Here is a 14,210-nt window from a genome sequence, read left to right as displayed (position 1 = left end):
TTCTGAAAGCAAGAAAACATTCCTAGTTTGGTTCCCAAATAATAATATACTAGAACAGTGGTTCTCAACCTATGGGTCCCCGGGTGTTTTGGCCACAACTCCCAGAAATCCCAGCCAGTTTACTTGCTGTTAGGATTTCTGGGAGCTGTGGGCCAAAGTATCTGGGGACTCACAGGTTGAGAACCACTGTACTAGAGCATTATGCTGGCGTTCACTCAGTCTAAGTTTTAGAGAGTTAAAGATACCAAGAGGTATATCTGCAACTTGTGCAGCTAGAGCAAGATCTATCTATCATGTCAAAGAAGTGTGAATGCTTAGGGTTTGACACCATATGAAAGCTGGCACATTTTAATTGACAAAGGGCTAAAGTGGATTGAACAGAAAGAATGTGCAAGGGAAAAGTCATAGATGCTACATAAAAAGGTGAAGAAGTACAGGAAGTCCCAAAGTTACAAACATCTGACTTTCATACAACTTCTGGTTACAAACGAGGGTGAGACAACAGGAAGTGAAAGGAAATCTACCCTTAGGAAGGGAAATTCAGTCCTGAAAGAGTTATCATGGGAGATGACACCCCAACTTGACCCAAAGTATATGGGTATAAAAAATAGGTATAAAACCCAAACAATGACTGGAAATTAATCAACATTTGCAAGGCTTGCTCAACAGGCTGATTTCCCTTTTTGTAGTAAATAGTAAGACCGCTGCTTAAAAAACCAGCACTGGATCCACTCAATTAAACAGTTATCGGCTAGTTTCAAATCTCCCCTTTTTGGACAAGGTTCTGGAGGGGGTGGTGGCTTCTCAGCTCCGAAGGTTCTTGGAAGAAACAGATTCTCTGGATCCATTTCAGTCTGGTTTCAGACCTGTTTACGGAACTGAAACGGCATTGGTTGCCTTGGTAGATGGTTTACAAAGAGAGCTAGACAGGGGTAGTGTGTCCTTGTTGGTTCTCCTGGACCTCTCACCAGCATTTGATACCATTGACCATGGTATTCTTCTGGGTTGTCTTCCTGGGATGGGACTAGGAAGCACTGTTCTACAGTGGCTCCTTTCTTTACTAGAAGATCAGACCCAGAAGATGGTGCTGGGTGACTCCTGTTTGACCTCTTGGCCACTGGCCAGTTGAGTCCCTCAGGGATCCATTCTGAACCCATGGTATTTAACATTTACATGGGAAAGGTCATCTGGAGTTTTGGAGTTTGATGCCATATTTATGCAGATGACACCCAACCCTATTACTCCTTTCCACCAAAAGCTAAGGATGCTGTTCTGGTCCTGAACTGATGTTTGTCAACAGTAATGAACTGGGTGAGGGTGAATAGATTGAAATTAAATCCTGACAAGACAGAGATGTGTCTGGTCAGTCGGAAGGCAGATCAGGGTATAGGGATAAAGCCTGCGCTGGATGAGGTTACACTCTCCCTGAAGTTACAGGTCTGCAGCTTGTTGTTGCTAACAGATTTGTATAAATGGGGATGGGGTTTTCAGAAACTTTTTACTGTTGCCAATTTTGGCATAACCCCAACATTGAGCCAAGGGGTCAGGACTTACAGTTTGAGAAACAGTGAAATAGGATTTCCAACGCTCAGTTCAGAACTAGCCAGGTGCCAATTGCACACGGTTCTTACGTTGGAATAGTGCACTTTGCTACACACAGCATCTTTTGTCAGAGTCTGAAATAATATGCTAGGGATGAAGTAAGCATTTCAGGAAATATGTTTAAATAGTCTTTATTTAAAAGAGTATTACCTTTAGGGGCATTTAAAATGTTTAAGTGCCCTTCCTGCTCCCATTATAAGCTGCAATTCAGACTTGTTTTTATTGAAAGGTTTTAAAACACACGAATGCATTTTCTCTTAAGTATTTTACTCTCTCACCCAGACTCTCTTAAATTTATGATCGCTATTGTAGTGGTGTAGCTTTCCCCTCTTCTCCTGGTGAACTCTGGTCAAAAACCAGACATGCATGTGCCAGAGTCCCTAACAGTAACTTACCCAGGTTTAGCCTCATAACCTTAATTATATGTGGAATGCGGAGAATGTTGTCTGCTGTTTTTCTTTGTAACAAGACAGTAAACCCCCAGCCACTTGCTCCCAGTATTTAAACATTCCACGTAGCTTCAGTATTTGCTTTAACTTATATAAGCATCTTTAGGTGAAATAAAAGTAAAGCCTTAACATGTTTTGAATTAATATCTTATTATAAAAGTTTATTTTGTATGGTGATGTGCAGATATTGCACACAGCGGCATTGTCTTCACCCGCATTCATCTAAAACTATTATGTGCCCTCTTTCGTTTTAGGAAGAAGAGCAGTGTTAAAATGTTAAAAGCCGTTTTGAAGAAAAGCAGGGATGGTGGAAAGGCAAGCAAGAAGGAATCTGGTAGGTGTATTGTTTAGAGTCTGTAGTTCACCTTTTGCTCCAGTGATTCCCAGGGCAGAATGGAATAAAGAGGGTTGGACAACTGGACATCCATATGTTTTTTGGCCCATGTTTCTCAATAGAGTGAACTACGAAAGTAAGGTTACAAGATTTTTTTAATACAAAGAATGAATATATTTTAATAAAACTTACATGGATTGTAGCATAGGTATTACATTATTTTTCCACATTAAGTTCAATACAGTTGTCATCTGTGAAATGAGTTTTTGATGTCTGTGTCATAGAAGTTTCCCTCCCCCTTTTTCAGCCAGTTCGTCACTTCGATTTTCACCTCGTCGTCGTCGGGAAAGTATATTCCACCAAGATGTTCCTTCAATTTAGTAAACAGATAATAGTCACTGGGTGCAAAATTAGGGCTGTGAGAGGGATGGCTTAAAAATCCCAACCAAATGAAGTCAACAACTCTTGACTTCAGTGTGCGCACACACATTGTCATGAAGAAGATAGACTCTTGCTGTCAGCATCCCACGAAGTTTGTTTTGGATGGCTCTGTGAAGTTTCTTCATGGTCACAATAAATTCCTTACCCATTTTGTTACATGCAGCCTTAACATTATGTCCTTTCCATAAACTGAAATGATTTCACCATCAATCGTTGTGGCGTTCATGCCTTTAGCATTTAGGTAGCATATTACAGTACAAACTTTGGACTTGAAGGGAAATGAAATGAGGACGCTCATCTCTAACCTTCACCACAACATCAGGTGATGAGCTACTGATGACGGCTCTGCTCATTCGCATCCGCTGGTTTCCCGCTACATGGCAGTGATACCAACTTCCCCTGAGAAAATAACTCTTGTAGCATAACCAGTGGTGATGCATTATGGGAATTGCAGTCCCAAAACATTTGAAAGGCACAGTTGTTCATGCCTGTAATAAAGTATGCTCTCCTTTGCCAGAATGATCTTGCTGGGAAACAGTGGTATGTCACCTCTGCATCTCAGATTAGCAGATTCATGTGCTGTTTCATTTACAAAAGCGGATCCATGTCCTGAATTAGAGCCATACTTTAAAATAATTAATTGTATTTTATGTATTATACTCTTGTGTTGGACTACTGCACAGGCCATTGGTTATTGTAGTTTAGAACAGAGGATGTGGGTTTGTTTCTTCTCTCCTGCAGGTAGGCATACCTTGTATTAAAAAGGAGTCTTCCTGGTCATTGTTGTTTGTTGTGTTTCAAATCGTTTCCAACTTATGACCTCAGAAGGAACTTATCACAAGGTTTTATTGGTAAAATTTGTTCAGGGGTTTGTCATTGCCTTCCTCAGAGGCTGGGCCCCCTTCTGCACTGCCATATAATCCAGGTTATCAAACAGATAATCCACATTATCTGCTTTGAACTGGATTATGTGAGTCTACACTCCCATTTAATTCAGTTCAAAGCAGATAGTCTGGATTTTACATGGCAGTGTAGAAATGGCCTGAAAGTTAATTGCCCAAGATCATCCAGTGGATTTGCATGGCTGACCATGAGTTTGCATCCTAGTCTCCAGAGTCCTATTCCAATACCCAACCAATACACCATATTGGTTCTCATTGGAGGCAGCATGTTGGATTAAAACTTGCATACCTCACCATTGGTGATGCTGCCTGTGAGTGATGGAACATGTATATATTCCTCCTCCTGAATAGGTTTGCTGCTATCATTAGGTCCATAAGCAATACAGACCTAAGGTATCTTTCTTTATTTTTTCTTTCCATCATCCAGATTGAGGATATTACCTGTTGTCGTTTCTCTAACAAGACCTCTTATTTTTCTTGCACTAAAACTTGACGGATGAGCAAACAGTAGCTGATAGCAATAACGTATGTACTTAGAATAGAAGCTAGAGAGTTGATTTTCTTTGAAACAGATTTTAGTGGGAAGAAAGTGGGTGTTTGTGGTTGTGGGGAGGCTTTTAGAACAAACCGCAAGTGCATCTGTTGGTATAGGTTGTGAAGAACAATAGTGTGCTTTTAACATACGCTTGCTCGTTAGACAGTGGCTCGTGTTCCCTAAAAATAAATTTTAAAATTCATTTTAGAGCTGTTGCGGAGAACAATACTTTGCTGAAAGGAGTGTGCTACCAGGCACAGTGAGAACGTTCTGGAAAATAAGAGCAAGAATACTTGAGCTACATGAGCTGCTACCTTTTCTAGCTATTCATTCTTAAGGTTTTGCTATGATAGCCTGGATTAAGCCAAGACAGAAAAGTTTCTGCATAATGACAAAAAATCTTAAAGAAAATGAAGATCCATAAGTCATCTTCATATCAAGCCTTCAAAACGTCATTTGCTGGTCACAAAGAAAATCGGAATTTGTTGTATGCTATGGTTGTAGGCATATGAACAAAATATATTAAAGATAAGCCAACATCAGTTGTATTATGGGCCTTCCAAATTGGTCATCATCCTTATTTGTTTCAAATGGTACCTCGGGGTTGAAGGAAATCATGGATTATTGAGAAGAATAGTAATGTAGTTCATCTTTGGTACTTGGTTCCTTCCACCCCTGTGAGTGGCTAAACAAATCAGAAATTGGGTTGCTGTGAGTTTTCTGGGCTGTATGGCCATGTTCCAGAAGCATTCTCTCCTGATACTTCGCCCACATCTGTGGCAGGCATCCTCAGAGGTTGAGGAGGTCTGTTGGAAACTAGGCCATCAAGGTTTATATATCTGTGAAATGTCCTGGGTGGGAGAAAGAACTCTTGTCTGCTTGAGGCAAGTGGGAAAGTTGAAATTGACCACCTTCATTAGCATTTAATGGTTTCCAACAGACCTCTCAACCTCTGAGGATGCCTGCCATAGATGTGGGTGAAACAACAGGAGAGAATGCTTCTGGAACATGGACATACAGCCCAGAAAACTCACAGCAACCCAGTGATTCTGGCCATGAAAGCCTTCAACAATAAATCAGAAATTATGTGTTTAGCGTGTGTTCCTGAATGAGGTTATTGACTTGCTATGGCACTTCTAATTCAAAATGTTTAAATCAAGACTAAACCCTTGTTAAATAGAACATGTGACAAGCCTAGTTTACACATCATACTAAACAACCCATTTCTGCTCATGCTTGTAGAAAGGAGGCGAAACAGGCACTTCATTACAGTAAAACAGAATCTTCACTGTCCTATGCAAATGCCTGGATGGGGCTGGAATCCTGTCCGCGAATTATAATAGTGTAAATATGACTTGTACCATCATAGTAACTCACTTTTTTGCTTGTTGCGAAGCTCACAATTCATTACTAATTGCGTAACAAATACCCCCTGCCCCCAACCCATATTTTCTCCGTGGCAATCATCTGAACATAGCTATTTCCTGATTGAAGGAGTAAACAATCATCCCAACTATTTTCCTATAGTTATGGAATATGAAGTGTACCAGAAGTCACTGCACATTATGTGTTGGGTGGAAGACTATTGTCGTTATGTCTTCCAATGCAAGATCCCAGCTAAGTGCCTTAATATTGGATAGTTCTGACCTCAGTGATATCCCCATTCATGGTCTCTGAGAAGTGGGTCATTTGCATCTGTGCAGTGCATTTCTTGGAATCTTCTAGAGTTCTATGTTCTTGCAATAGTCCCCCACATCCTCCACGCTCATGCCCTGTAAGCTTTCCGTCTAAATGTTCAGTTCCTTTTCATCAGCCACTACCAATGTTACTAATTGTTCTGCGTGATTTTCTGACTGGCTTTGATACAGTTTTACAGACTTGATTTTTATTTTTTTCTTTGCATGTTGGCTTTGGTGATTTCTCTCTTCTTCTAGTTTTTTGACTCAGATTTATCTGACTCTCCTTTAGCCCCTTGGATCAGATTTGGTGTCTCAGTGCATATGCCACTTGTGCCCTCCTTGGCTTATGGCCTTCCCCAGATTATTAAAATTGTGTACCTAGTATCCGAACACAGGTGCCAAGTAAGTCAGTAGTTATTGGCGTGTCTAATAACTACTGATTTACTTCTCATGCTGTTTAAAAAGATCCAACATCACAGAAATCACAGAATAGGGGTTGACATTTTAAAGCTAAATCTACTTGGCCCACGCTGTTACGCAGGCCCTGTTTGGTAAGCTTTGGATTTTATATGAAAATAACTTTCTGGCATGAAAAGTTCTGATCTGTTAGTTTTAAGTGGCAAACTTGTGCTGGAATCTTTTCAAGCTACAGTTTGACTTTTGGTCATTCTTCTGAAGACATTAGTCAACAAAAGATGCTTTGTTTCATACTAATGCATGGGTCTGTTTCTGATTTATTCCGCACTGCTGTGCCCAAGTTTTTTTGTGGTTCTCGGTTATAATAAAGCAGTTTAGTACAGTGGCATTTCTGCTGAGCAGTAGGTATTTTGTGTGGTACAGCGGTCCCTAGGGAACTTGTTTCAACTCTAATGAGATCTCAAAGTAACAAAACATTTTGTTTTATATTTAAATTAGCTATTCACACCAATTGCTTTGGGAAAAAAATATCCTGATAATCTGCGCTGCTGGAAATATTGTCATTTACTTAGAATGCATAATGTCTTATAATAGTATATGGATAGTACACCAGATTTTATGATGGTAGAACATCAATATTTGCATGTGAACCTGAAATGAAAGATGTGGACTTTTAAAACAATTATTTTGATTCCTCACCTTGGGATCTTGACAGACTTTAGAAGCGGTGTTTCCTAGCACTGAGAAAATGTATCATTGGAGAGGGTAGAATTACTTGCTTTAAAGGTCTCTATTCATCCAAACTTGGTGTGCAGTTTTGCGGTAAATCCAATGTGACAGTATAGTAATACAGATTATTTGACAGTGTAGACTCAAATATAGTAGAGCCTCGCTTATCCAACCTTCGCTCATCCAATGTTCTAATTATCCAGTGCATTCTGCCTCCCTCCTGGACCCACAGCTGTTTCAATACATTGCGATGTTTTGGTGCTAAATTTGTAAATACAGTAATTACTACATAATATTACTATGAATTGAACTGCTTTTTCTGTCCATTTGTTGTAAAACATGATGTTTTGGTGCTTAACTTGTAAAATCAAAATGTAATTTGACGTTTAATAGATGGAGCTGTGGCACATCTGGCTGATACCTTGTTGGGTATGTTTGAACCAAACGTTGTTTTAGGTGTGTTTGGGCAGTATTACTGGGCAGTATTACTAGTAGCTCTAATTGACGATGCCTCGCAGAAACAAGAGCATTGTGTTTTACCATTTGGGCAAAACAAAAAAAAAATGATTGTATTATCACTTCATAGCTGTTCCTGACAAGTATTTTTTATTATTATTCTGCTATTCCTAGATATTATCCCATTTTCCTCCTCTATCTTTCTTCTAACTTCTATAACATTTGTTTTCAATTTCTGTCATATAATTTTTGATGTGTAAAATCCAGTTTTCATTCCCTACATTCCATTGAAACTACACAGTGCATTATTTGTTGTTATTATCTTTTTCCTAAACGATAGAGCCTCTATTCTATTCTTACTATTCTTTTTGATGATTTCTCTGTTTTTGACATAGTTGGACACTTTGTTCTTTTTTCTAATCTTCAGTTTTTGCATGGTTACAGTGTTGTTCTTTCTTGGCTTAATCATTCGTATTCCTTTTTTCACAAAGTTTCTTAATGGATGTTTATCTTCTTTCCTTTTATCAGTTGATGTTCCATTGTTTTTTCCCTTGGTCCTCTGATATAATATTCCTTGTACTTTCCTTTTACATGCCACAGACTTGCCGAGTATATCAGTCTCCTCTTTTATTGTTAAATGTTACTATTTTTAATATATCTCATTTTCTTACTGCAGTTTCTACAATAGCATCTAATGTGTTCATTAAACTGTATAAGACAAACACAGAATTTCTAGTTTTACTTCCTGGGTTTTTACCCCCAACTATTTCAGTCCATTCTCCAAAGACTCCAAAGGAAACCATGAAAATGAACAAAATCTGGCTACCAGTATTAAAAAACTCTAAAATTGCAACAGTACAACAGAGAGGAAGCAGGCGGGGACATCTAATTACCTCTCAACAAAAGTTTGCCCCAGGCACAGTCAGGCCATTGTATGCTAATCAAGGTGGTCACTTGAAACATTCACACCTAGCTCCAGCAGACAAGAGTCCTTTGTCTCACCCTGGTCATTCCACAGATATATAAACCCTTTTTCCTAGTTCCAACAGACCTCACTACCTCTGAGGATGCTTGCCATAGATGCAGGGGAAACGTCAGGAGAGAATGCCTCTAGACCATGGCCATACAGCCCGAAAAAACCTACAACAACCCAGACTCCAAAGTAGTTGAACATTACTTTTTATTGTTGTTGTTCTGTTTTGTGATCATAGTAATATGTTCATGGTAGTCCACGCTATTGTTACATCCTGAATAGACTACTGAAACATGCTCTATGTGGGGTTACCTTTGAAGACTGTTCGGAAGCTTCAAGTGGTCTACTGGAGCAGCATATAGGGAGCATACATCCCCCTGTTACGTCAGCTCCACTGGCTGCCAGTCTGCTTCCAAGCACAATTCAAAGTGCTGGCTTTAGCCTATAAAGCCCTAAATAGTTCCGGCCCAGCATACCTGCCCGAAGGTATCTCCCTCTATGAACTATCATGGAGATTAAGATCTTCTGGAGAGGCCCTGCTATCTGCCCCACCTCCTTCGCAGGCACAGTTGGTGGGGATGAGTGGCAGGGTCTTCTCAGTGGTGGCCCTTTGACTGGAACTCCCTCCCCATTGATAATACAGCAGCCCCTCCCCCCTGGCCTTAAGACAGAAAATGAGAATGTGGCTTTGGGACCAAGCCTTTGGATAATAATTGTAGCGCAATAAATGGATACAGAAAATGTGTTATGACTACTCGAATGGCCCGAGATTACGATTGTGGATGGCATTGTTTTAATAGTTGATGCATTGTTTTAAATGTATTAATTTGCGGTTTTAATTTAAAAGTTTATTTTAATTGTATGTTTTTTATGGTATTGAATTGTTGCCGATGTGCAAAGTTGCCTTGAGTCCCCTTTGGGGTTGAGAAGGGCGTGGTATAAAATTGGCAAATAAAATAAAATAAAATTAAAAATGTAATGTATACAGCATTGGTAAGAGCCATCTGTTTTTTAGTTCAGACACACAAAAACTGGTCCTCTATCCCATTTCTTAGTGATCTGGTTTCTCATTTTTGGCCCTAACATGTGCTTTGCATTTATCTTTGCCCTTTGATTTCTTTTCATGCTTATGACTATGTAAGGATGGGGTGATGCCTTGAACATCCCTTGAATGCAGGAAATACCAATTGCAATCCCTGATATCTCAAGTTTAAAAGATGAAGTGACAGGTGATGGAAAATACTATCTGCCTAAGATCGTGTTGAGTTTCTACTACTTAGAGCAGATAGTGCTGTTCTAGATACATCAATGATCAAAACTGGTGTAAGACTGCTACATGTGCTTGCTTGTTTCCATATGATGCAGTTGGAAAAAACCTTCCAAATTGTTGTTCCTTATAATTTTCTTTATAATTGTTGTTTCTTATAATTTTCTTTATAATCTGATTCTATTGTCTTTTTTTCATGTCAGGAGTGACTTGAGAAACTGCAAGTCTCTTCTGGCGTGAGAGAATTAGCTGTCTGCAAGGATGTTGTCCAAGGGATGCTCGAATGTCTTATCATTCATGTCACTGCATGGAAAGCTGGAGTTGACAGATGGGAGCTTGCCCTGCTCCCTGGATTCGAATCTCTGACCTTTTGGTCAGCAATCCTGTCAGCTCAAGGGTTTAACCCATTGCACCACCGGGAGCTCCACCTGATCCTACTGTGTATTCCCTACTCCATAGCATTCTGCTAATTTAGTTTTGTAAAATTTACTCATAGCAATTTTATATTTTTTATATGGTTTGGACTGCACCCCAACTTTCTTCCTGCAACAAATAGTATTACATTTACATGCATATGGATGTCATTTATAATATCCTTCTCTTTTTAAAAATTCTCATGGATTAAAATGATCAGGAAGGATAGTTGATAATTGCCTTGCTTGAAGTACTCAGCTGAATGTTTTGTCTTCCTTCCATTAGACTGTTTGTTTTTAATGGGTCTCATAAATAGTCTGGAAACTCTTCTTTGTGTTAGTCACTCAGTTGAATAAAAGTTGTTTGATCCTTTTTTTGATCTGTATTATATTGTCCTTCAATATTCAGCTTTCTTGTAATTACAGTGTTCAGAGAGATGTGGGCTACTGTGAACATGTCTGAGCAAGTTTTCATTTATTGATATTTTAATTATGAGGCATGGGATTTCTTGGGCTTCCAGTTGCTTTTAAGGACATGTCTTTTTCTAGTTAATAAAATATAGCCAACATAATTTAGTTATAAACAAAGGAAAAATGTATTAGGCCTTGATTTGAGACTTCTACTCCAATGATCATTCATCCCTCTTCCATTTACAACTATTTGTTGGAAATAAAAAACTCATTTTAACCATTGAATCTAAAACCGGACCAATGCAGTCATTTGCATGAATATCAATATTGTTATTTTACTCTATTATCATACTATTTTTAAAGACTGCATTAGATGTTTGTTCTATTGGTACATTTTCAGTATATAAAATATTCCTGTATAGATTCTCATCATAATAATCATAGGAGCCCCCAGCTGGTGCAGTGGGTTAAACCCTTGTGTTGGCAGGACTGCTGACCGAAAGGTTGGCAGTTTGAATCCGGGGAGTGAGGTGAGCTCCCGTTTGTCAGCTCCAGCTTCTCATGAGGGGACCTGAGAGAAGCCTCCCACAGGATGATAAAACATCCGGGCATTCCCTGGGCAATGTTCTTGCAGATGGCCAATTCTCTCACACCAGAAGCGATTTGCAGTTTCTCAAGTGGGAAAAAATGGAAAAAAATAAAAATAATCATAGGCAAGAAAGAGTATATAGGATACACTGTTTATTCCTGTGATTGTAGGATCATGGTTTGGATAGTCTCTTCCAAATCTTTAATTCTTATCAATTTATTTCCCACTTTGAAGGGCAGGAATGCCAGAATCTCATGGATTTTCAAGGTAAAAAATGTTACTGAAAGTCATTTTACTAATTTCTGAGTTTGAGATGTTGCTATCTAGACCTTGTGCGTGCCAGTGAATTTGCGATTGTTTTTATTATGTTTAATCTTCATATATTAGAGCAGCTCTAAAAGGGTTTTTAATACATTGCCTGTCCATTTCAGAGGATTAGATACGGAGTCCAGGTTCTATGTTCATGCCTGTAAATCCCACACAAACATCATTGGTAGTATCATTGTACTTCCTCTTTTTCAAAGACATTAATCTGATTAAATCCTTCAGTTTCCTTCTCAGTTCCATTGGGAATCTAGTTACATTTCCAAGATAACATCCCCCTTTTTCTGTAGAGTGATTACTGCTTCAATGATTACACTGAGTGGAACTCTTGATGTTGGAAATGCTACCTATGAGACTGGATTAAGTGCAAAAAGCTAAAATATAACAGAGCAAGTTAATATATGATTTATTGATGCTGGTAGGACTCTTTAGATGCTCTCGAATTGGCATGTGATGTTTTATTAGCTGACAGGCTAGTGGTTTTTGCAAAAGAAAGGTGCAGTACAAAATTATTTTATGAAAATTAGTATTCAGGAGTTCTCAAATTACTATTCCATATATTCTTTTATGCTAATTATGCCATAGTACAGAGTATATGAAAACCGAATATTAGAATATTTTATTTATTTATTACATTCCTATCCTATTCCTTCAGTGTTACCATTCTCATTTTATCCTCGCAATAAGCTTTTGAGATAGCTGTGTTACTTTGGATGCATCCACACTGTAGATGGGACTGCCGTGACGCAGTGGGTTAAACCACTAAGCTGCTGAACTTGCTGACCGGAAGGTCAGCAGTTTGAATCCATGGATGAGGGAGTGAGCTCTCACTGTTAGCCCCAGCTTCTGCCAACCTAGCAGTTCAAAAACATGCAAATGTGAGTAGATAAATAGATACTGCCTCGGTGGGAAGGTAAACGGCACTCCATGAAGTCATATTGGCCACATGACCTAGGAGATGTCTACGGATCTTTGACTTAGAAATGGAGATGAGCGCCACCCCCAGCACCAGAGATGAAAAAGCCTTTACCTTTATCTGTGTATCTGTGGTTCATTGTTTTGAGGCATTGAATGTTTGCCTTGTGTCTGTATATGCTGGAATCTACTCCGGGAGATAGGGCAGAATACAAATAAAGTGTTGTTGTTGTTGTTGTTGTTATTATTATTATTAGTAGTAGTAGTAGTAGTAGTAGTTGTAGTAATAGTATATGAAAATGGAATATTAGAGTATTTTATTTATTTATTTATTACATTTCTATCCTATTCCTCCAGTGGTACCAAAGCAGTATATGTCATCCTCCCCATTCTCATTTTATTCTCGCAATAAGCTTCTGAGATAGCTATGTTACTTTGGTGCATTTACACTGTAGAAGTAATGCAGATTGGCAACACTTTAACTGACATGTCTCAGTGCTATGGAATCATGAGATTTGTAGTTTGATGAGGTGCCAACACACTAATAATAATAATAATAATAATAATAATAATAATAATAATAATTTTATTCTTATATCCCCGCACCCATCTCCCCGAAGGGACTTGGGGTGGCTTACATGGGAATCAAGCCCAGCAAAAACAGAAATAAGGAATTACACAATTAAAATAGATTACATTGCAATAATTAAAACAAGAAAACGGAGCAACGGACACCATAAAAACGTAAGAACATTAATAAGCATCAACCATAAGCCAGGAACAGTGGGCATGTTCAAATCTAGGAGGGCGGGGCAAGGGTTAGTGCAATACAGCTGTACGGGCGGGGCTGGTAATATGCTACAGAGCCAGACAATAAGTTAGGGCTAGGGGGCCTAGTCAATAGATGAACCAATTAATCAAAGGCACATCGAAACATCAAAATGTTCAGGTCTTTCTGAAAGGTGGGCGCTAATCTAATCTCCCTAGGGAAAGAGTTCCAGAGCTGGGGGGCTACCACAGAGAAGGCCCACTCCCTTGTCCCCATCAGCCGTGGGAGTGAGAGAAGGACCTCCCCAGCAGATCTTAAAGCCTGCGCAGGTTCATAGGGGAAGATGCGATTGCTAAAGGCTGACAACCATGTCAAACTACAACTCCCATGAATCTGTATCATTGAGCCATAACAGTGACACCTTGAAGAATGGTTTGTCAGGGAAAATCCTCATACATGCATCTAATGAAAGCATCCACTGTCCATGAAAACTTATATGAAATAATTTTTGTAGGCTTTTTAGGTGCCTAGTATGCATCTCTGTTAATCATGAATTGTGGGGATGGTATGTTTTGCCCCACCATTGAGAGCAAAGAAAAAAAGAGAGAAAAGAACTAATTTGATTCAACCACAGTTTTGTGTTACAGACTTCAATAACTGCAGTGTAATTTAACTCCATGTCAGTTAAAAGCAGCTAGAGCTTCAAGTCACAGTCTGAGCCAGGCTTTTTTAATCCTCTGAACCAGGCATAAAACAGGCTCTGTATTAGCCTGTCTGAGTTTAAAGATCTTCGAGGGAAGCTTTCCCTCAGTCCCATTACCACCACAAAATCAAATAAATGTACTGTGTTGCTGCTGTATCTCAAGTTTCAAATGCATTTAATTTTGTTATAGCTACTATTGTAATTCTGCATATTACATGCTGGTCATGTGGCCATACATTTCTTGTTCATTTTGTGGCTAGCAAGGCCTTTGGCTGCTTGAACAGCTTGTTATTGTGAAGGCA

At 39.0% G+C, this 14,210-nt stretch overlaps 1 protein-coding gene across 4 annotated transcripts in view; it reads left to right on the top strand.

Moving 5' to 3' along the window:
- TANC1 (tetratricopeptide repeat, ankyrin repeat and coiled-coil containing 1) overlaps window positions 1–14,210 on the top strand; it is a 184,389-nt gene that overhangs the window by 71,718 nt on the left and 98,461 nt on the right. For 2 of the 4 annotated variants that reach the window (XM_067472251.1, XM_067472248.1), the window contains one exon: window positions 2,306–2,385. The exons of the other annotated variants lie outside the window; for them this stretch is intronic. In XM_067472251.1, the coding sequence (XP_067328352.1) occupies window positions 2,325–2,385 (61 nt within the window). In that variant the 5' untranslated portion in view covers window positions 2,306–2,324. The remainder of the gene's footprint in view (window positions 1–2,305; window positions 2,386–14,210) is intronic. 4 annotated transcript variants of the gene reach the window in all.

Source organism: Anolis sagrei, chromosome 1 (assembly GCF_037176765.1).
Source record: "Anolis sagrei isolate rAnoSag1 chromosome 1, rAnoSag1.mat, whole genome shotgun sequence".
Lineage (NCBI taxonomy): Eukaryota > Metazoa > Chordata > Lepidosauria > Squamata > Dactyloidae > Anolis > Anolis sagrei.
This window is presented reverse-complemented; position numbering and strand designations above follow the sequence as displayed.